The 24,814-nt window shown below is 43.0% G+C and overlaps 1 protein-coding gene across 2 annotated transcripts in view; it reads right to left on the reverse strand.

The window, feature by feature from the left end:
- The window catches only part of ARMC2 (armadillo repeat containing 2), a 171,107-nt gene that overhangs the window by 56,271 nt on the left and 90,022 nt on the right, over window positions 1–24,814 (reverse strand). For both annotated transcript variants that reach the window (XM_077487147.1, XM_077487148.1), the window contains exons 9-10: window positions 23,526–23,628; window positions 5,666–5,886 (exon numbers count right to left, since the gene is read on the reverse strand). In XM_077487147.1, coding sequence (XP_077343273.1) covers window positions 5,666–5,886; window positions 23,526–23,628 — 324 coding nt within the window. The remainder of the gene's footprint in view (window positions 1–5,665; window positions 5,887–23,525; window positions 23,629–24,814) is intronic.

Here is a 24,814-nt window from a genome sequence, read left to right on the forward strand (position 1 = left end):
ATGGCCCCATTCATTCTTTCATGTACACGGATCAGTCGTCCTGTTCCCTTTGCAGAGAAACAGCCCCAAAGCATGATGTTGCCACCCCCATGCTTCACAGTAGGTATGGTGTTCTTTGGTTGCATTCTCTCTCCTCCAAACACGACGAGTAGTGTTTCTACCAAACAGTTCTACTTTGGTTTCATCTGACCATATGACATTCTCCCAATCCTCTTCTGGATCATCCAAATGCTCTCTAGCAAACCTTAGATGGGCCCGTACTGGCTTAAGCATGGGGACATGTCTGGCACTGCAGGATCTGAGTCCCTGGCGGCGTAGTGTGTTACTGATGGTAGCCTTTGTTACGTTGGTCCCAGCTCTCTGCAGGTCATTCACTAGGTCCCCCCGTGTAGTTCTGGGATTTTTGCTCACCATTCTTGTGATCATTTTGACCCCACGGGGTGAGATCTTGCATCGAGCCCCAGATTAAGGGAGAGTATCAGTGGTCTTCTATGTCTTCCATTTTCTAATTATTGCTCCCAAAGTTGATTTCTTCACACCAAGCTGCTTGCCAATTGCAGATTCATTCTTCCCAGCCTAGTGCAGATCTACAATTTTGTTTCTGGTGTCCTTCGACAGTTCTTTGGTCTTCACCATAGTGGAGTTTGGAGTGCTACTGTTTGAGGTTGTGGACAGGTGTCTTTTATACTGATAAGAAGTTCAAATGGGTGCCATTAAACAGGTAATGAGTGGAGGACATAGGAGCCTCTTAAAGAAGAAGATACAGATTTGTGAGAGCCAGAAATCTTGCTTGTTTGTAGGTGACCAAATACTAATTTTCCACCATAATTTGCAAATAAATTATTTCACAAATCAGACAATGTGATTGTCTGGATTTGTTTCCACATTTTGTCTCTCATAGTTGAGGTATACCTATGACAACAATTACAGGCCTCTCTCATCTTTTTAAGTGGGAGAACATGCACAATTGGTGGCTGACTAAATACTTTTTTGCCCCACTGTACATAAGGTTACATCATAACTCTTATCTAGTAATTACAGACATTGAGTGGCTTTTCTTTTTATCTAGGTGAAGGACAACATGCTGCTTTTAACAAATTAGAACAGGTAAATTTAAAGTATAACTAGCCAGTGCTTTTCCTTTTGGAAAGGAATAAAACCTCTACCATGTTTCTTGCCACCTGTGTCCCCATTTGCAAAATTGACTTTCACTTCCTGTTTTGTAGACAAACTAAGTAGGTGAGAGAAAATCCTTTTATTGTGAGAAATGCCCAGTTAGATTTGCACTCTACTCCTGTTTTGATGACAACAGAGATTTTGGAATTTTGGCTTTTCCCTGCTTTAAGTCCCAGAGACAATGGCCAAGTAGAAAAAGGTTCTAAAAGAAATACATTGTTAAATATTTTAAAGGATAAGTTCACCTTTGTACAAAAAATAATAAATGCACATATTTTTGCAGGTAAAAAAATATACATTTACTATTTTTCTATTAGGAGCCTGTAGAGCATTTCACCAGCGATCAAGAGATTGCAGATGCCATGCAGGTCTCCTGCACACTGTCCGTATATCTGCTTACCTGTAAACCCCTACGCATAAGCCAATACTCACTGACAGGAAGACTCAATGAATTATCATAGCGTCTTGGTAGTTAATTGAGAACTACAAGCCAATGGTTGCCAAGGCTGTCGGGAATGGTAGTTCCATTCATACACAGAGCTCTGTGTATAAATAACACGCACGTGTGGGCAAAGCCCCACGCAGCCACTTTTTTTTTTTAAAACTGATGGCTAGTATGGGGAACTTCTCCTCCTCGTACTGATGTCATAGGGAAGAAGGGCAGCGAGTAGTGGCTGCCCTTCATGTTCCACCCTAAACTTGGGTTGAACATGTAACGTGTTCCCAAAGGTGAACTTATCCTTTAAATACTACAACTTATTTACTAAAGTAATACCTAAACCTCAATTGAATGTTCAGTTTAAATTAGGTAAAATGAATTCCAAGTTTATCAAAACAGTAGGTGTAAAAAGTCTTAAAGAGGAAGCAAATCTCCCTCTAATGTTTGTACCTTTAGGTAAGCATAGAATAAAGGCTTAACTATAGGTACTGTAAAGATCTCCTAAACTTGCACTGTTTAGGAGATATTTACTGTAGACTGCGCCAACTATGTAATCAGCACATGTTGTGACTGGTGGCTCCAAAACGCATGCGCGGGAATGACGTCACATGGCTCTGGCCAGAGGCTGCAAATCCAGGAGGAGAATAGGCGAAGATGGATGCAGCCTGCAGTGGGGACGACGAGGGCTTAGTTTGCAAGTAAGTGTCCCATAATGTGCTAGTATGCAATGCATACTTTGCAGATAAAAAAAGAAACAGCAGAGTTTACATCTACATTTATTTGTTTTTCTTTATCCACAACCTGACCAGAAAAGCCCGGGTCCAGCCAGCATGCTGCAGAGAAACCCTTGCTCTTTGTGTGGAAGCAGTGAACTCTCTGTATAAATCCAACACGCTTTGTTGAGTCCGACCTAGAGCTCTCCAATGAGCTTTGATGATTGCAAAGGTCTGACTCCTGAGTAGCAATGAGACCACTGCTTCTTTAGTGGCATTTCAGATGGCCATCAGGAAGGGGGTGGGGTCAGCTGTACTGCTCATGCGAACTGTCCCAATGCAGCTAGATGGGGGTGTATGGATGCTGCGGCCATGGTACTTTGCACCCACGGGATTTTTAACTTGGGGTGCAGAGTTTATGGGGCCAATCAGCAGCCACTTGCAACATAAGCAATTGTGGTGCAGTAGTGCAGCATTATAGGGGTTAAAATCAGGCAGAGAGAAGGCGTTATACATTTTTCGCACCGCCTGTCAAATGCCCACTAAAATGCGATTCTACCAAGGATCACTCTTCAGAGGGCACTGCGCACCACAGCAAATCTGAGTGCCAATCTGCATCTGCTGGTATTGAGCACATTTTGTTTTTAAACACCTGGCATATATTTACCACTACAATGGTTTTCATTTTCAGTCAAGTATTCAGATTCCCTTTCAACACAAACTTTCATTTTGAAGAAACCTCCTGCCTGAATCAAGATGTACACTCATATTCATACAAATTAGTTTCCAAAGTTGTGCTTCGTTTCTATATTATATACCAATATAACTACATATAGTATCTCACAAAAGTGAGTACACCCCTCACATTTTTGTAAATATTTTATTATATCTTTTCATGTGACAATACTGAAGAAATTACACTTTGCTACAATGTGAAGTAGTGAGTGTACAGCTTGTATAACAGTGTAAATTTGCTGTTCCTCAAAATAACACACAGCCATTAATGTCTAAACTGCTGGCAACAAAAGTTAGTACACCCCTAATTGAAAATGTCCAAATTGGGCGCAAAGTATCAATATTTTGTGTGGTCACCATTATTTTTCAGCACTGCCTTAACCTTCTTGGGCATGGAGTTCACCAGCACTTCACAGGTTACCACTGAGCCCTCTTCCGCTCCTCCATGACAATATCACAGAGCTGGTGGATGTTAGAGACCTTGTGCTCCTCCACCTTCCGTTTGAGGATGCCCCACAGATACTCAATAGGGTTTAGGTCTGGAGACATGCTTGCCCAGTCCATCACCTTTACCCTCAGCTTCTTTAGCAAGGCAGTGGTCCTCTTGGAGGTGTTTTAGGGGTCAATATGTTGGAATACTGCCCTGCGGCCCAGTCTCCGAAGGGAAGAGATCAGGCTATACCTTAGTATGTCACAGCACATGTTGGCATTCATGGTTCCTTCAATGAACTGTAGCTCCCCAGTGCCAGCAGCGCTCATATAGCCCCAGACCATGACACTCCCACACTATGCTTGACTGTAGGCAAGACACACTTGTCTTTGTACTCCTCATCTGGTTGCTGCCACACGCGATTGACACCATCTGAACCAAATAAGTTTATCTTGGTCTCATAAGACCACAGGGCCTGGTTCCAGTATTCCATGTCCTTAGTCTGCTTGTCTTCAGTAAACTTTGCGGGCTTTCTTGTGCATAATCTTTAGAAGAGGCTTCTTTTTGGGATTGCAGCCATTCAGACCAATTTGAGGCAGTGTGCAGCGTATGGGCGGAGCACCGACACGCTGACCCTCCACCCCTTCATGCTCTGCAGAAATGCTGGCAGCACTCATACGTTTATTTCCTCTGGATAGGACATTGAAGTGTTAAACTGCTGTATGGTCTTGGCCACAGTGCTGCAGCTCACATTCAGGGTCTTGGCAATCTTCTTATAGCGTAGGCCATCTTTATGTAAACCAACAATTCTTTTTTTCAGATCCTCAGAGTTTTGCCATGAGGTGCCATGTTGAACTTCCAGTGACCAGTATGAGAGAGTGAGAGCGATAACACCAAATTTAACACACCTGCTCCCCATTCACACCTGAGACCTAATGAATCACATGACACAGGGGTGGGAAAATGGCTAATTGGGCCCAATGTGGTCATTTTCACTTAGGGGTGTAATCACTTTTGTTGGCAGCGGTTTAGACATTAATGGCTGTGTGTTGAGTTATTTTGAGGGGACAGCAAATTGACACTGTTATACAAGCTGTACACTCTCTACTTTATATTGTAGCAAAGTGTCATTTCTTCAGTGTTGTCACATGAAAACATACAATAAAATACTTACAAATGTGAGGGGTGTACTTTTTTGAGATACTGTATATGTACAGCATATAAGATGAACCTAAACATAGCAATCTGGAGAGCACAAAACTCAAGGTGAGTATTTTAGCAAAGACCATTTATTTTTATTTTTAGATTTGCCTGGTGTTGTAATTTTTGTTTTTGGTAAAGTTAGACTTCTACTAAAATTAATGCAAATGCACTTCTTCAGATTTCTGGGTTTCATTCATAACAGATTATGCCCATAAACCATTATAAATACTTTTTTTTATTTTTTTTTTAAGGTGAGCACATGATACATGTTCTCAGCTGCATAACAGGCTCAGAGAGGTGGGGGTAGAAAACAGCATTACACTGATCTTCCCAGTGAATGGCTGTGCACCGGTCTTGGCAATTAGACAGGTTGAGCTTTAAGCACAGCCTGGAAACTGATCACACTTGGATGGATGTGCTCTCATGCCTAGTGTGGTCAGTTTGAAATAGGAAAGCAGAAGAACTCTCAGGAACACCAAGTATTTCACACAAAGAAGCACTGCAAAGAGAACATGATACGTTTTAACACAAGTACCTAGTACAACAAATACATATTAGGAATATTAAATGTTAAATGTAAAAGAGGTAATATATTCTGCAAATGTAAACCAAGTAAAACTTCAACTCTATTTTCCCTCGCACTGCGAATAGTTTCACCAGTCTCCATTGTGCTTGAAAGTAGATCACGCAGAGTTCTGCAAAGACAAGATTCTACTTTGCATTTACTTTCTGTGGTCTGGTGAACCCCTAAACAGGTAAAACATGGGTTTATTGGGTCATTTGTACAAAGAAAAATACCTCCAATGGCCTTGTCAGAGGTGTATTTTTATTTGCAATTTACAGATCGCCAGCAGCAAAACAAGATAACAATCGTATAATATAGCAAGAGACCATTTCCTTTGCCAGAAAAAAAGGAAAGGCCTACCAAAAATAAACAAGATAAGGAAATAGCTATGAGAAAGAACAGACCTGTACTACCAGATGGCTCATATCAGAAACCATTTCTGGGCTGCTGTTGAAATGGATGATCTGCTTCATTAACTCCAATAGAATTTCCACTGCTTGTTTTCGAAGTAACTCGCTACAGAGAGCTGTATTCCCAGACAGAAATTTGATAGTTCCCAAACAGTAAAGGAAGGCTTCACTGTTAGCCTGGGCATCTTCATTCTGTAGGACCTCTAGTAATACACCTGAGGAAAGCAGAAGATTAGGTATCAAAACCAAGTATGCAAGAAGCTTGTGTAATGACCAGACTCTATATATTACATCTAGCAAGAGAAGGTTTTTTTTTTTTCTTTTAAAGAATATTTGCGTTTTCAATAAACCAAACAGACAAATCAACATGTGATTGAACAGTACATGTTGTATCACTGGAAGGGTAAAGATCAACCTGAAGATGTCTAAGGTGGATGGGGTGGTGGAGGAGGGGTGGGAGTGAACCCAAGCAAAGTTTACATAACCAGAGCGATCAGAGAGCTCAGATCATCTAATAGATGAGCATAAACATAAAAAAAATGACCATATGCTTTAAACATTGAACATAATCCCTATCAGCCTCCTTAAACAATCCACTGTTAGGCCGCGTACACACGGGTGGATTGTCTGCCCAACTAAGTTCGTCAGACAATCCGACAGACAGTCCGTTCAACTTTTGAATGAACGGACTTGACCACACACGATGAGCAGACAGTCCGCCGAAAGCGTGCGCGATGACGTGTACGGCACGTACGACGGGACTAGAAATTCGACGTCCAATAAACTGCAATGCAACCTTCGGCGTGTAAATCCTTTCTGAGCATGCACCATACTTAGTCCGTCCAACTTGCCTACACACGAGCGGACTGTCCGCTGAAACCAAGTTTGGACGGACAAAATTACGGAAATTCCGAAAGACTTAGTCCGTCAGACTGTCCGCTGAAAAAGTCAGCTGAAGCCCACACACGAGCGGATTGTCCGCTGAAACACGGTTCAGCGGACTAAGTTGGGCAGACAATCCGCCCGTGTGTACGCGGCCTTAGTGTGCTAGTGTTGTCTGGACTTAAAATGCAATGAATAGTAGCTACATAGTCTCCAGTCCATAGTTCCATAGTGAAAGGTGCCATAAATGGTTAAGAGAAAGCAAAGATGTGGCCTTGACATCCGTCCTAGAAGGTTATTGTGGTGGATCCGAAAGCTTCCTAGGTGTGCGGTAGATCAGTAAGGCAGAGTCTTACAGATGTTGGTAGCGCTTTGTCAATAAATGAGGACCATTTGTGAGGAAAACAAAATAATTTCCATTGGCTGGAGAAGATCAGGTCCAGTTTCTCTATCCTGAGGAGACTCAGCAGGTCCAATTTCAAATCTTTAATTGTGGGAGGGAAGATGTCCACTTTGAGGATTGCTCTCCTAGCAGCCATGTAGCAGGTAGATAGCCATGCTTTTTGGTATTGTATGATCTTGGCCTGTGACCTAGGCAGGTCTAAGTTAGGATCTTCTAGGGACCCAAATAGTAGGGGGTAAATGTTCTTGTGAGGATGAAGCCCAGTGACTATCGCAGCGAAAAGCTCAACTTGATTCCAGAAGCGTGAGATTAGAGGGCAAGACCAAAGCCTGTGGGGCAGGGAAGGTCTGTGGTCATTAAGGATGAGCTCCGGCTAGTTCACATGCTCCACGTGCAGAGCCCACCAGGAAGTCGGCAAAGCGCTGCGCTAATCACAAGCAGCAAGACATTGCCCGATCTCTGCAGCTGTGCACCGGGGCAATGTCTCACTGCCTGTGAGTAGCGCAGAGCTGTGCCAACTTCCTGGCGGGCTCTGCACGTGGAGCATGCCAACACGCCGGAGCTCATCCTTAGTGGTCATTGCATAAAGGGCAGTTAGAGTGACCTGGATGGCATTTGGAAGTTAGGTGTGGAGTGTATGCTCGGTGAAGGATTTTGTATGGTTGTTCATGCCAAAACTCATTTGCTACAAAAGCATAAGTGCTATTGTAGCCTGCCAAGATGAGTGTTAGTGCCTCTGGAGATTGCAAATCCTTGTTCCAGGAGATGGAAGTGGTGGAGTGGAAGGGTTTTGTAAAGAGTTCAGAGGTTTATATAGAGCAGCGATTTTCTGACGGTGCAGATTCAGGAAAGTGTCCAGCAGTGAAGTTTTGAAGCGTAAGGAGGGCAAATACTGGCTACAAAACTTGTTGCCTGGTGGATGTAAATTAGGTGATGGGAAGGTATCTTGAACAGATATAGAATTTGTGAAGGAGGAAGGGGTTTCCCTGAGGAGGCATCAAATAGTTGAGCAAACCTGGACAGGCCATGTCAAGTCCATGTGGAGAACACTGCATGTTGCTGTGCCTGAGGAAACGGAGGGTGACTGCAAATAGGAAGCTGGCGAGACGTGAGGGGGAAAATTTCAAGTTTTTTCCCCATCTCTCTCCAGGCCACAACTGAGTCCCAAAAAAATAGGATTTTTTTTCTACAGCTTACCTGTAAAATCCTTTTCTTGGCGTACATCACAGGACACAGAGCTGGTTATTATAACTACTTGGGTTATATGCCATCTATAGGTGAATAGACACTGGTAGATCAATCAAACAGGAAGTCCTCCCCTATATAACCCCTCCTACCAAGAAGTACAGTAGTTTTGTAGCAAGCAATAAATTCCCAAAAAAAGGGGAGGGACCTCTATGTCCTGTGATATAAACCAAGAAAGGGATTTTACAGGTAAGCTGTAGAAAAAAATCCCATTTTCTTTAACGTATATTACAGGACACAGAGATGCTTATTATAATAACTACTTGGGACATCCCAAAGTAATATCCTTGAGGGGAGGGAGACACCATCATAGAAACTGCCATCAGAGAAGGACCTACTCTCCCATTTATAATAAGCTGAGGCCAAAGGCAGCATCTTCTACGTTGACATTGACCTGGTAAAAATCCTGTAGATGTATAAACCAAAGACCAAAATGGTGGTCTTGTACACCTGGGCCACTAACACCCAATGATAGATGGCCCAAAATACTCCCCCACACCTGGTAGAAAATCTCTCCCCAGAAAAAAAGAATGGGTTTTTGCCATTTAAACCATAGGTATCACTGATAAACTGCCAGGTCCACTGATAAATTCGACCTGGATGCCGCCTGCCCTTTCTGGGCTCTTCTGACAGCACAAACCAGGATTCCTAACTTGTGCAGACAACTCAAGTAGACCCCAAGTGTCTGAACTACCTAGTAGGTAGCGATCTTTCGCCTGCCGACTGTGGATTAGGAGAAAAAGAAAAGGCAAGACACTGTCCTGATTAAAGTGAAAACTAGAAAGCACTTTAGGCAATAAAAATGGATGAGGACGAAACATCACCTTATGATGCGAGACCAAGAACGACTCCTTGCATGAAAGCCGCCATCTCTGACACTCCACTTAGTGAAGTGATAGCAACCAAAGAAGCCACCTTCCCAGATAAAAGGACCAACAGAATCCCCCGCTTGGTTCAAAAAGTGGCCTCTGCAAGAACAGTCAAGATCAAATTCAAGTCCCAAGGACACAAGAATGGCCAGACAGGCGGGACTGTCCAAGTTACATGCTGTATGAGGTATGAAACAAGGAGTGAGGAACAACGGCATCTGGAAAAAAATGGATAGGGACGAACTCTGACCCTTAACGGTACTTAAGGCCAACTCCTTTCCTCTACCGATTCGAGAAAGAAAAATAAAATCTCCCACTCACATATTTCTGCGGGTGCCACTTCCTGGCTTCACCCCAAGCAAAAAAAATATTTTCAAGTACTGTAATTGAAGCTCCCCGAAACTGGCTTCCAGGGGCTCAACAGTCCGGAGATACAGGACTCAAGACTATCAGGTCCCACTGGTCTGAAAGCGTCCAAGGAGCAACGCCCGCAAGACTCGCTATGTAAGTGTACCAAGCCCTCCTGGGCTTATTTAGCCAACACTAAAATCAGTGTTACCACCTCACGGATTCTTTGCAAAAGATGTGCCAGAATCCGAAACAGGGAAAAAACATCAAATAAGGGAGAACCGGACCTTAAAGTGTTACCAGTACATCTACCCCTATTGGCAGTGGGACTCTTGCCCCGGACACACTTGTTCCAAACTGTTGTGGAACTTGGAATCTAGTAGATTCCCCTGCAGATATTCTATCCCTGGAATATGTATTGGCGATAGAGACCGCACTTGTACTGACCCAGACAGAATGTGGTTGACCTCCCTGAGTCGCATGACCTCTGGTGGTTGATATAAAGGCCTTCAGAGATATTTGTGGATTGAACCTACAGAGAGAATGAACCTCTACCAAGATCAGGAGTAGGGCTGTACGTAGAGAACATGCTTTGACCTAAACACAGCTTCCTCCTGTAGAAATATATCGAAGGAACCCCTGGAATTGACTGCTGAGCAAAGATTTTTGACGCAATCAGTACTGAGGTGTCTTTAGCAAGCCCAGCACTGGGGCTAGATGCTTTGTGAACCCTCTGGAGATGTGGCCAACCCAAAGGGAAGATTCACATAAAAAAACTCCTGGCTTTCCACTGCAATTTCAGAAATCTTTGATGAGCCTGGAAACAAACCGCCACATGAAGACGTGTGTTTACAGGTGATTATGGACCCTGAAATCTACTTCTTTCAGAGAGGTCATCACTGAACAGATCTAGCCTATCTTAAAAAAGAAGGATGTTCAGTGGCTTGAGATCTTAAGCTAGACCTCTCTACCCTGACTCTGTAGCAGACCTAGACAGTGCCAAGAGGTGCACTTAACCTACCAGGTTTCTGCAGGCTAAAGATGGAACAAACCACCTCAGAGACTGCCCTAAGATATTCTGGCGTGAGATACTCCCAAAACACAGCCATCTCAGATGCCTCCCTCACGCAGGTGGGGAAAGCTTACAGCATCTGGTATTCCCAGGCAGTCTCCCATCTATATACTAACCAGGCTTGATCCTGCTTAAGCTTCGATCAATCCGAGATCAGGCATGATCAAGGTGATGCGGCCTCAGTCTGACAAAAAATGAATGCGACAGGAAACACTGCAATGCTAAACACCACAGTGGCTCAGATGCACCCAACACCATTGTTCATCAGGATATGTGGACACAACCAGATTCCTGAACCTGAGAGTGTTGCCCCTGCCTCCCCTGGCTGCCTTTTTTTTCCTAACTTAACTGGTAGAACAGGTAAATAAAGCAGCAACTATATTAGCCAACCTAATATACAGTCCTCCAAGGATGCAGGCCTAAAACAATGTTGGTTTACCTCTCTGCAACCCCTTAGGTCTGCAAGTACCCAGGTATGCAAAAATGCAAGCATAAAATAATTTTTGCCATTTATGTATGCAGTACAAGGCCAATAAGCACACGCACATGTACCTCCAGGCAAACAAGAACATATGCATGTAGTCCCAGGCAAATTAAGAATGTAGTCCTAGGCAAATAAGCACACATTTCTGAGTGGCTCTGTCACGAGTGATGCGCAGTTTCACTGACACAGTTTAACGAAAGCAGGATAACTAAAGCTGGATGAAGATACAACTAGAACTCTGTTCCACTCTGCAAGACGAGAAGCAAACCAGCATTTCTCATTTATTCTGTATCAAGTCAGATTCCCACTCTATCTAGTACGATGCTCCTCATTCTCTTCCTTCTCACATCAGTGTCTTCTATCCTAAAATTCTCCTTACTCTATCCCTCCACTCTACCCTGCAGCATGCACATATCACCTTCATTCCTACCCTCTCCCTACTACTGCACCCATCATCTCCTGCATTTGCTGCATTCATATGCTGGCATAAACTCCAAGGCCACTAGACACATGCGCTCATGCACATCTCACTCCTATCTTGCGTTCCTCACTCTCCTCCTTCTCCTAGTCTCAGGTGACATTTCTCCTAATTCTGGGCCACCATTGTCAAACTGCAAGCCCCATCTCCAATACCCCTCCCCCTCTGGCAACCACCGCAATCCACTTAATTTAGTTTCTATCCCCCTGCTTCCTCAAAGCAGCCCCCCCATCTCATGTACCCTTTGGAATGCCCGCTCCATCTGTAACAAGCTAACATCTGTACATGACCTCTTCATCTCTCATGGCTTTAACATACTCGCCATAACTGAAACCTGGCTTCAAAATTTGGACTCAGCTTCTCCTGCTGCCCTCTCCCATGGTGGTCTCCATTGGACTCACTCCCCCAGATCCAATGGACAGAAAGGAGGTGGAGTCGGATTCCTTCTATCCTTCTATTCCCCACAATACACTTTCCAAGTCCTTCCCATCCCTCCCTCTCTTTCCCTCTCTTCTTTCGAGATGCACTGTATTCGTCTGTTTTCTCCTATTTCTCTGAGAATTGCAGCAATTTATCGGCCTCCTGGACCGGTGTCGCACTTTCTTGATGACTTTTCTGCCTGGCTACCCTACTTTCTCTCCTCTGAAATACCCACCATCATTCTTGGTGACTTTAACATTCCTGTCAACGTTAACAACCCAACTACAGCTAAACTTCGACTTAACCTCATCTTTTGACCTAACCCAATGGACACATACTTCCACTCACTCCAATGGTAATACCCTTGACCTTGTATTCTCCCATCTCTGCAACCCTGGCAACCTCACAAACACCCCCTTTCCTCTCTCTGATCACAACCTCATTAGTTTCACTGTATCTTTGCCTCCAACCACCCACCCTGCCAAGCAGCAAACAATCACTTGTAGAAACCTTTGCCAATTAAGCCTTCTCTTCTCTATTCTGCTACTGACCACCTATATGAAATAATCTCTCCCCTGTCCTGTCCTTACATTGCCATCTCTGTCTACAACAGTTCACTCTCTTCATCACTAGATGCACTTGCTCCTCTAACCACACTCAGGATCAGGCCCCGACCATTACAACCCTGGCAAACTGACAACACTAGAAATCTCAAGAGACATTGCCGTGCTCTTGAACAGCTGTGGCGTAAAACCAAATGCCTCCAAGACTTCACCATATATAGATCTGCCCTTCTAAAATACAATTCCTGCCTCCATGCTGCCAAACAAGCCTACTTTGCATCTCTTATTAATACTTTGTCATCCAATCCCCGTCGGCTCTTCTCAACTTTTAACTATCTGCTTCGTCCCCCACCCCCTCTACCCACTAACTCACTCACTGCCCAAGAGATTGCCAATCACTTCAAAGACAAGATTGATGCAATTCATGAGGACACCTCCGCTGTGCGTACATCTTCCCCACCCAACATACCTGGCCTAATAGCACATTCAACACTCTCCTCTTTTGAATTGGCTACTACTGAAGAGGGTGCAAAACTTTTCTCAGATGCTCACCTAACCAATTGTCCCTTGGACCCTGTTCCCTCACAATTATTAAGGTCACCCTCTAATTCTATCCTATGTTCCCTCACTCACATCTTCATTCTCTCCCTCTCAAGTGGCACCTACCCCTCCCCTCTAAAACATGCGCAGATCACCCCCATACTTAAAAAACCCTCACTGGACCCTACCAACCTGAACAACTTAAGACCTATCTCATTGCTCCCATTCACCTCTAAACTTCTAGAACGCTTAGTCTACAACCGCCTTAGCTCTTACCTCAGTGAAAATAACCTTCTTGACCCATTACAGTCTGGCTTTCGCTCTCAGCACTCCACGGAAACTGCCTTACTAAAACTCACTAACGATCTACTAACTGCTAAAACCAACAGCCAGTACTCCATACTCCTACTACTTGACCTCTCTGCTGCCTTTGATACTGTTGACCACCCGCTCCTTCTCAATAAACTACATTCCCTTGGCCTCCGAGATTCTGCTCTTTCCTGGTTCTCTGCCTATCTATCACAGCGCTCCTTCAGTGTCACCTACAACTCTGTATCCTCCTCTCCATTGCCTCTTTCTGTGGGGGTCCTTCTTGGACCCCTTCTCTTCTCTATTTATACCTCCTCCCTTGGTCACTTGATAACCGCCCACAACTTCCAATACCACTTATACGCCGATGACACCCAAATCTATCTGTCTACTCCTCACCTCACTCATTCAGTCTCCTCTCGCATTACTAACCTGCTAACTGACATATCAGCATGGATGTCGCACCACTTCCTTAAACTAAACCTCTCTAAAACTGAGCTATTAATAATCCCCCCTGCACATGTCCCCCTCCATGACTTTTCCATCAAAAATCAACAATGCAACCATCAGGCCCTCCCCTCACACCAGGGTACTAGGTGTAACCCTAGACTCTGACTTGTCATTTCAGCCTCAAGTCCAATCGTTGTCAAAAGTTTGTAGATTTCACCTCCATAACGTCTCTAAAATTCGCCCCTTTTTAACAAATGAAACTACCAAGCTCCTCATTCACTCCTTTGTTATATCTCGCCTTGACTATTGCAACTCCCTTCTCATTGGCCTGCCTCTCCATAGGCCATCTCCTCTTCAGTCTATCATGAATGCTGCTGCCAGACTTATCCACTTTACCAACCGCTCAGTGTCTGCCAACCCTCTCCTCCAATCCCTACACTGGCTCCCAATCACCCAGCGAATTAAATTCAAAATACTAACCACAACATACAAAGCCATTCACAACTCTGCCCCGAGCTACATCACCAATCTTGTCTCCAAATATCACCCAAATCGTCACCTCCGTTCTTCTCAAGACCTCCTACTCTCAAGCTCTCTCATCTCCTCCTTCCACACTCATCTCCAGGATTTTTCCAGAGCCTCTCCAATCCTCTGGAACTCGCTACCTCCACTGGTCCGGCTATCCCCTACTCTTGCTACCTTCAGGCGATCCCTGAAAACTCATCTATTCAGGGAAGCCTATCACGTCTCAAGCTAATCTCCTACTACTTCCATCAGCTCATTCCCGACAGTTATAACCTTTTGTACCACCTGCCCCACCCTATTAGATTGTAAACTCTTCTGAGCAGGGCCCTCTTAATCCTCTTGTATTTTATTGTATTGTAACTGTATTGTCTCCTTTTTATATTGTAAAGCACTGCGTAAATTGCTGGCGCTATATAAATCCTGAATAATAATAATAATTTATGTAGTCCTAGGCAAATAAGCACATATGAAAGTAGTCCTAGGCAAATAAGCACATATATATGTAGTCCTAGGCAAATAAGCACATATGTATGTAGTCCTAGGCAAATAAGCACATATGTATGTAGTCCCAGGAAACAAGTACATATCTATACAGCTTAATGTAAATAAACATGCATATTCAGTACAAATGAAAACATAAGCAATATGCATTTATGGAAGCATGTACTTATGCAATTATGCATTTAGGCAAAATATGAAAGCGTGCGTCCCTGTAAACACGCATTCATGGAAACATGCATTTACGCAATAGGCTAGCATGCATTTATGAAATGTGTTTATGCAACATTACGCAACATGTATCTATGCAGACATGTATAAACATGCATCTTTATGCAACCATGTATCTTTATGTGACCATGTATAACCATGTATATTTAAGCAAACATGTACAAACGTGCATGTTTATGCAACCATGCATTTTTATGTGATCATGTATATTTATTCAAACATGTATAAACATGCATCTGTATGCAACCATGTATCTTCATGCAATCCTGTATAACCATGTATATTTATGCAAACATGAACATGCATACTTGTGCAACCATGCATCTTTATGCAAACATATATAACCATGTATATTTATGCGAATATGTACAAACATGCATCTTTAGCAACCGTGCGTTTCAGCTAGTTTGCAAGCATGCACCTGCTTAACTGCAGCTGGTCCCATACTAGTCATGCAGGATTTAGCCAAGCACATATGCATCCAATTTAGCCTCTATGCCATTTCAGAACAGTGAAAAAAATAAGCTTTTGCAGACCAAATGTACTGGAGATACAACTCCTTAAAATGCACCCATGCTCATGTTTCTCTAAACGTGTATATTAAAACATGTATATTTAAGCAACAAGTTTGCAAGCATGTATACTACACTGCACCTGCCTACCGAACACCACTTTAAAGTGAACTGCTAACCATCCAGGGATGTATCGACTTACAGTTGTACAGTCCCCCCGGATAAGCAGTAAATATAATCATGACTGGTCTGTCACACAGTTCTCCCATAGTAAGTACACTGTGTTAGTATCCATGGGCTGCTGCTATGTCTCTAGAGCCCCTGCTGAACCTTTTGCCACATGGCATCATGGCTGACACCTTCCACTTCCTGTCTATATAAAAATAGGCCGTACTGAGCAAGCCTGCACCCCCTAGTGGCTGGAGGAGAAACTGCTGCCCACATGACTAAGAAGTACATAGCATGATTAAAGCGGAGGTTCACACAAAAACTGAACCTCCGGTGTCACATTTGGCACCTTTCCGGGGGAAGGGGGTGCAGATAGACTGGAAGTGGGAGTCTACGACTCTCCACCCCTCCCCCCCCCCCGGTGGTAAACACACGGGTCCCCGAGACAGCAGGGACCATGCATAACTTGTGCATGCCCAATAGGGAACTGGGAAGCGAAGCCGCAAGACTTCAGTTCCTGATTCCCTTACTGAAGATGGCAGCGGCAACATCCGAGAGCCGAATGACAGATCGGCTTTGGGTGCTGACATCGCAGGTGCCCTGGACAGGTAAGTGTTCATATTTTAAAAGTCAGCAGCTGTAGTATTCGTAGCTGCTGATTTAAAAAAATAATAATTTGGCGGACCTCCGCTTTAAACAGAACACTGCTCCCAATGGCCACCAGAAGAACAGACAGTACGATATCTTTTTTTTTTCAAAAAAAGAAAGAAATGCAAACTTACCATTCCTGCTGCAGGACTCTGAACATAACAGGAGTCCGATCTTCACCCATCACGGCAAGCTATGTCATAAAAGACCTTCAGGGACTTGGTCCCCCTTAATCTGGAGACCACTCCCATGGACCTGTATAGCACCCTGCAGGAAAGTACCCTGGTCAGAACAAACACTGCACAGGGTTCCATTATGTAGGGTCCAGCGCTGTAGGGCTGCATTACAGGCAAACCTCGAGGAATCTTCTCTCCTTCCAATAAGGCTCAGGTATCATCCATCTTTGGCTGACAGCTTTTTCAAATGGATCCGACTGAAGTACATGATTTTTAATAGAACCGTCCAGACCTCCAAGAGCACATGTATCACATCAGTGGCCACCACCTTACAGACACAGGTGAAAATAACTGAGGTGCTTCCTGTGTAGGATGGGTTATATAGGGGATCACTTCCTGTTTGATTTACCAGTGTCCATTCACCTATAGGTGGTGTATAACCCAAGTAGTTATTATAATAACCAGCTCTGTGTCCTGTGATGTATGATAAAGAAAGGAGGTGGTGTTTCAGTGGAGAAGGGATCAATCTGGTTCTACAGTGCAGCAACGTGGGTAAACCACAGGAGCCTGTCATCTTAGATTCTAGCTCATAATTGGAATATCTGGAGGCTTGTGTTACCCCACTCTCAAAAGACAGGAGAGGTTGTAAAGCCATATGTTGGAAAGATTGGCTCCCCCTTCATGTTTAGGAAGGAAGAGCTTTTATAGGGAAATTTGAGGTCTACGACCCTGCCACAGAAAGGTGGATAGGGCTTTCTGTAGTTTCTGAAGATCTTTGTGCTTTAATAATAGAGGGATCATCTGAAGAGGGTAAAGGAGTTTAGGGAAGCTGACCATCTTTAATAGGGGACATCTGCCGTGGGGGCTGGTTTTAACTGAGCTGTGGATTTTTGCATAGCTATAAACAGGGATATATCTAGCTATGAACAAGGGGTGGGGAAAAATCTGCTCTGTACTGCATCACCCTTCAACATTCACCACGATACATTGGCCAATGTGCAACATAACAAGTAGGATTTTTAAGTAAAAAGGTAGCCAGCCATTTTTACATATATTTTTTATGTTCTGCTATATGAATGAGAACATCTAACAAATATATGGTAGGTACTATAATTGGGGGAAAGGGGGAAGTTGGGACTTTAAATGAGGCCATGGTCTGGTAAGGTCATGTGCCTCCATCCCTGTCAACATAAGGAGGAGGTAGCAAGGGGATGGGACTTTAAATGAAGCACGTGTTCACAAGTGAATAGAGTGGTGGGTATAAAATTATTTTATTATTCCATAAACACATATTTACATATGTTTAATAACCATATACATAGACATGCACATCTGCGTATTGACAATTTCTAAAACAGTGGTAACTAATAACATGATTAAACAATTAATCGCATGATGAGGTTTGAGGATTCCACCAAATTTCATGATTGGATATACATATATATACTACGATAGCCACTGCATGATCTATGATCTTTCTAATCCCTGCCATAATATATAAGGGTAAATGTGTATTGGCACAGTGATCTGATATACATGTAATTATATAGTACATGGCATCTGGTAGCTCAGCGCATTTCTCAACTTTTAATCGCTCTTCAGGAGCAAGCACATGTTGCATCAGAAAATGGAAAATATGTTGTCTAGGTAAGCTAACTTGTATCAGTAAAAGGGGAGGATAGGTCAACAAACACACTCCCCTTAAAAAAATCACAAGTATCTGTGCACTTGATGGCATGATGTCAGTGACTGTAGGACACCCGAGGGCATCGGTATCGGGAGCTGAGGTGGCATGTTAAGCGGTGGCAACCACCACAGGCAACAGCCCGGGCAGATCTGGGCACACAGAGCACTCCTGATGTAAATGTGGGAGGCATTGTGATCAGTAAATAAACCAAGGAACCTAATGTGAAAACTATGTGAGTAATTATGTGATGGCTAGTAAAACTAAATAAAGGTGGAGTGTGCATACATAAAAATAAAAACGAATGATAATGTGACTGGACAGGGGTGGAGGGGGAAAACCATTGTGAGAGGTTACCACCAGAACACCTGAAAACAAAGATGAGTGGGGGGAATGGGGGAGAGAGGAGTGACTGGAAGGATCGAATAGTTACCTGGTGCTGTAGGAGGGGGGAGAGACAGACCTCACCAAAGGGAGGCATGGAGTCAAGTGTACAAGAGGGCCCACAGTGATTTGCCTCAGCCAAAGTGTTCGCCCATATGTGTGCACCGCCACAGACCAGCCCCCAACATCACAGACACAAGCAGAGGTGCCAAAACCAGAGCGACAACTCACCCGATGTTCTGCACCATCACAACCTAACTCTATTCCTTGTGGAGATGGAGAACCCCGCCAGTGAAACAGCACCACAAGGGCGCCGGATATCCGGCGCGTAGGACGTGACGTTCATGCGCAGTGATGAAGCGTCCATCCACCGAGCATGGTGGAGGTGGGGAAGGGAAGAATGCCCACAGTGCACATCAAAACTCCCGATGAACTAGATGAAATATGAAATCTGGGCGACCTCACAGCCAAGAGGTACGCCACCGCGTGCTCAGTTAAAACATTGGAATATGCCTAAAAATTATGAAAAGGTAGTTGACCTATAATTGGATTAAATGCTAGATAACAAATGGTGGAAACTTAATAAAGATAAGCTGGGGAAAGCTATCATAAGACCGCTATTTCTAGGTGCAGGTTGGGTTATGGAGATACGACCAATTAAATGCTAACACGTGCTTCCGTTCCTAAATTAGTTACTGTAATTGGGGGAAAAAGGGGGAAGTTGGAACTTTAAACAAGGCCATGGTCTGGTAAGGTCATGTGCCTCCATTCCCGTCAATATAAGGAGAGAGCAAGGGGGTAGGAATATAAATGAAGCACGTGTTAGCAAATTGAATAGAGTTGTGGGTATAAAATTATTTATTATTCCATAAACACATTTTTCAGGTGTTCTGGTGGTAACTTCTCACCATGGTTTTCCACCTCCACCCCTGTCCAGTCACATTATCACTAGTTTTTATTTATGTACACTCCACCTTTATTATTTAGTTTTACTAACAATCACCTAATTACCGTTTTCACATTAGGTTACTTGGTTTCTTTACTGATCACAATACCTCCCACGTTTACACTAGCAGTGCTCTGTGCGCCCAGATCCACCCAGGTCCGTTGTCTGTGGTGGTTGCCGCCGTTGAACATGGCACCTCAGCTCCCGATACCGATGCCCTGGGTGGCCTACCGTCCCTTACATCGCACCATCAAGTGCACAGATACTTGTAAGAGATTTTTTAAAGGGGGAGTGTTTGTTGACTTATCCTCCCCTTTACTGATACAAGTTAGCTTACCTAGACAACATATTTTCCATTTTCAGATACAACACATGCTTTCTCCTGAAGAGCGACAAAAAGCCATGAAACTTGTGGAGATACCAGATGCCGTGTACTATATAATTACATGTACATCAGATCACTGTGCCAATACACATTTACCCTTCTGCACTGTGACAGGGATTAGAAGATCAAGCAGGGGCTATCGTACAATATATGTATATCCAATCATGAAATTTGGTGGAATCCTCAAACCTCATTGTGCGATTTTTTAATCATGTTATTATCAGTTTCCACTGTTTTAGAAATTGACAATACGCAGGTGCGCATTTCTATGTATATGGTTATTAAACGTATGTAAATGTGTTTATAGAATAATTTTATACCCACCACTCTATTCAACTGCCAACACATGCTTCAGATATAAGGTAGGTGTTATCCTGATTTGGCTGTAAAAGTCAAAATACACTTAAAAGATTAATTTGTATCTTGGTAATAAAAGTAGTAAGCTGTGAATGTTGCAATGATTTATATTTTGCTCTGTCATTATAAAAAGGGAAAAAAAAAAAGAGGAAATTAGTCTGAATGCCAACAATCTGTTTCAGAAACTGAGTTTGCTTTATGCCTTTACAAAGTAAAGACATGGTGTGGATTTGCAATCAGGACAGACTCTGTAGCACTGAACAGTATACCACCAGATAATTATCATATATCTTTGTAAATATGTTGAACAAATGGTTGATAATAGCGAAGTAATGGGCCTCCATACAAACGGACTCTACTAGGGGCACCAATGCATTCATTCAATGCTATATAACCAAGACCATTTTTTTTTACACCACACTACACCCACCACAAACTTTCTCCACTCAAGGTGTCCCTCTTTCCCAAGTTGTGAAATATGTGTAATGTTCCATCCAGGCCTTGAGATCTTTAACCCTTTGTTAGTACAGTGTGTGCACATCTAGTTTGCAACGAATGAGATATGCCAGCGCAGTTTGGATATGGTTAATTATGCCAAGCATAGCTCCCTAGCCTCCTTCCAAACATTACATAAAGAGGGTAAGCTAAGCAAGATTATTTAAGCAAGTTAAAAAGGTAACAAGCAATTTTTTTTTTACGGCATGCTATAAGAATGGGAACATGTAACAAATATAAGGTAGATATTATCCCAGTTTGGCTGCAAAAGTCAAAATAAACTTTTAAAAGGTCAGTTTGTATCCTGTTAATGAAAGTAGTAAGCTGTAAATGGTGCAATGTACATTTTGCTCTGTTGTAATAAAGGGCAAAAAAGAAGAAATTAGTCTGGATGCCAACAAACTGTTTCAGAAACTCAGTTCACTTTATGCCTTTACAAAACAAAGAAAACAGTAATCTGGAGTGGATTTGCAATCAGGGCAGACTCTAACAATGACCAGTTTGCCACCACATAATTATCACGCATCTTTGTAAATATGTTTAACAAATGGTTGCTAATAGTTAAGTAATGGGCCCCCATACAAACTGACCCTACTAGGGGCACTGATGCATCCATTACATTTTTACAATTTTACATAAAATGTAAAAATTTACAGTGTTGGCGAGTATGAATAATGGCTTACAGGCAAGGCATAGGTTTTTTAATAATTTTTACATAAACAAGTAAAACAAGATCATCTTAAAATGGAATTCCAGTCTGCCCTTGCTTAGTATGTTTACAAACTAATACTTTTGTATTACGCATTTTACGAATTGCTGACTGTCTAGATTAGAAACAACAGTGTAACCAAGACAATCAGCAATCTCTTTGCTGACAATGGTGTGGCTGCTCACAGGCACTTAAACTGTTGTCAGCTTTTGTGAAAACATTGAAGCATAGCTCCGAGTAGATGTGGCCCTGGTCCACCCAGCCCTGCCCATCTCCATCCCTGCCCCGCTAGCATTCTTTGTGAACGGCCGCTGGCTAGCTACGTCACTTCCAGAAATGACGTAGCTAGCCCCCGCAAGAGACAGGCCCAGAACCCAAAAGGAACAGAATAACCAGAGTGGAATAAGGTAAAGTGACAGGCATAATTTTAACTAATTTTTACTACAGCAGATCTTCTAAAATAGTGGACTAAGGTTGATTGGTGCTTTTTGATGGTAATGTATTTCCTTCACTTTAAGCTCCAAGTATTCTTATTCTTGTTTCATTGTATGATTTGGCATCACATAACAAACAAGGCAGCTATGTTTGCTCATGTTATATAGTAAGAGCCCTTCCACATTAAGCCGCGGGCCATGTCTACCGTAGTTTTAGCAGTGCTATTCGGCCACTAACGGTGAGCTTTTAACCTCCGCTAGTGGCCAAAGGAATGGTTAAATGCATCCGAAAAACACAGCTGCATTTGCAGGCGCTTCGGCATCGGTGTCCATTCATTTCAATGGACAGGGGCAGTTTACCCCGCTTCTCCACCATCCCAAAGACTTGCTTGCAGGACCTTTTTTCTAGCATCCTGCCAGCGCAGCACCCCAGTGTGAAAGCACTCGGGCTTTCACACTGGGAAGGCATGGGAGACGTTTTTCAGTCGCTTTACAGGTGCTATTTTTAGCGCTATAGTACCTGAAAAACTCCTCCAGTGTGAAAAGGGTCTTATTGTTATTTCTATGGGTTTGTTTTAGAACTTCTCACAATATAAGTCTATGAGCTAGCAGACTCATTTAAAACAATGCACTCTCCGACTCATCCAAGCAGAAGTAAAGTGAAGGTAGTGGCAAGTCTGGAAACCTTTACGAGAACAGTTTTACCTGCCAAAGGGTTTGTATTTCTGTCCATCCAGGCATACTATGTAACACATGAGGGGGGACCTGATCTCTCTCTTCTGCAGTTTTACTACAAGTCCCCTCTCCACCTCCAACCTATGACTGGACTGGACAGTGAAAGAAGAACCACACTTATAAGCTCATGTTCATCACTTTGTTCTCTTATCCTATCAGCATGCTCCTTGTGCTGCAGCTCACCTGTCTCTCCCCTTCCCAACAAATTGCATTTAAAAATACATTTAATTACTACAGAGCTGAATTAATTTGTCTTTTTTTTGCCTGGAGTTCAGCTTTAATACAAAATGAAATATATGGAATGTACAATATCCATGTAAAATATTTCCCTTTAATGTCACTCTTATATTTGTTGCAACATGCATTTACAAATATGAGAAATTGCTGAGGTGCTACATTTTTAGTAGAAGCCAAAACTATTCCCCAGGCTTAGGCCTCATTCACATGGACACAGACTCGTCGTCTGTGAAAGGCCATGTGTTTGGGAAGCTTGGGCCACCAGGTGCTGGTTGCAGGCAGCCCATGTAAATATATAGGAGGTATGGTCACACAAACACAGCAGATCATCCTAATTTGATAAGTGTGGTGGTGCGCAGCCTTAAATACATACTGTCGGCCTACGAGCAGCATATGGCATCTCAAGCCACAAACATACGGCCCATTCACAACCTGTGGGCCTTAGTGTCCGTGTAAATGGGGCCTAACCTTTATTCGGAAATGCAAAAATGGTTTAATGTCGAATAAGGGTAAAGTTTACAGTTAAAACACTTTGCAAGCTCTACTAAAAAAACACGTGACAAATGATAATGTTGAGATATGTTAAAAACTGCTGACCTAGTCTAGCAAGCAAAATAAGGAAGAATAAAAGCAGGCGTTGCATTAAAAGAGGAATAAATTATCTCACCCAACAGGTCATCATTTTGGAAAAGACGATCATTGTTTTCGCTTCTGCTTATTTTGAATATAAGCTTGCAGATGTTCAAGAGGTTCTTGCCACTCACTTTCAGCTGAAGATGAAGGAACAAACGTGCATATTGTGCAAGTCAAATCAATGAAAAGGCTTTTATATGTGCAGAGTTCTTTATCATGGCAGAGCAAACAGCTATAATGGCATATAGGGTTTGGTCACCACAGCAAGCACATTTAATCTTTTATTGTGTTTGAGTAATCATCACAATTTAAGATAATTTTACGGGTCAGCTGGTATAGGTTTCTGCAATGGATATACTCATGAATCTGATAACTTACATGTGAACGATATTTAAGGGTACCTAAATCAAACATTCCTGTGTATGCACAGAAAATCCTATTCTTTCCTATAAAGAAGATGTTCAATGGGATAAATAATTTTCAGCATATGTGCATAAGAACAAAAAGGCCTGAATGGGAGAGTTTGAGCAGCTGCTGCATGGCTGCACAGGACGGATATCTCATTAGTACAGACAAATGTAAGGTTTTAGGGGGCGTGCTGGGGTGAGTAAATTAAAAAATAATGGGCAGCCCCGTGGCTATGTGGTTAGAGTGGTTAGCACTTCCATCTAGCAGCACTAGGGTCACTGGATCAAACCCCAACCACGGCATTGCCTGCCTGGAAATTGCATGTTTTACCTGTGCCTGTAATGGGTTTTCACCCCACACTCCAAAGACATGCTGGTAGGTTATTTGGCTCCTCTCTTAATTGGTCCTAATATGTGTATGAATGCGAGTTAGGGACCTTAGCTTGTAATTTCTTTTAGGCAGGGACTAATGTGAATGTAGAATATAGATGTAAAAGCACTGCGTGTTATGCAAGTACCTGTAGTAAATAAATACCTGTAGAAAAATGCAGGGCAGTCTTTTATTCCTACTTCGTGTAAAAAAGTACAGCTAACCTTTAAGCTGTCCTGGACTTGGGGCATAGTAGATACTCCCTATGAAACTTCAAATGGGGTTTAATATCCCCTGTTCCTTATCCCATGCCACTACTCCTCACCGATATTACCTGTTCAGTATAACGGGAGCGGCTGCAGCAGCTCCTGTATAAATGTACCCTAGTGTTGCGGTGTGCAAGGTTTCTTTGGGTGCAGCATATCTTATTAAGGTGCATTCGAACTGCAAACAAAAGTGAAATGCAGCCTTGCCTTATAAAACACAGCATTTTCCATTTGAACGTGGCTGCATGCAAATAGAAAACAAGTTTAACTAGAATGCCCA

This window comes from Lithobates pipiens, unplaced genomic scaffold (genome assembly GCF_037356315.1).
Source record: "Lithobates pipiens isolate NorthernLeopardFrog02 unplaced genomic scaffold, aLitPip1_a1.2 Scaffold_18, whole genome shotgun sequence".
Lineage (NCBI taxonomy): Eukaryota > Metazoa > Chordata > Amphibia > Anura > Ranidae > Lithobates > Lithobates pipiens.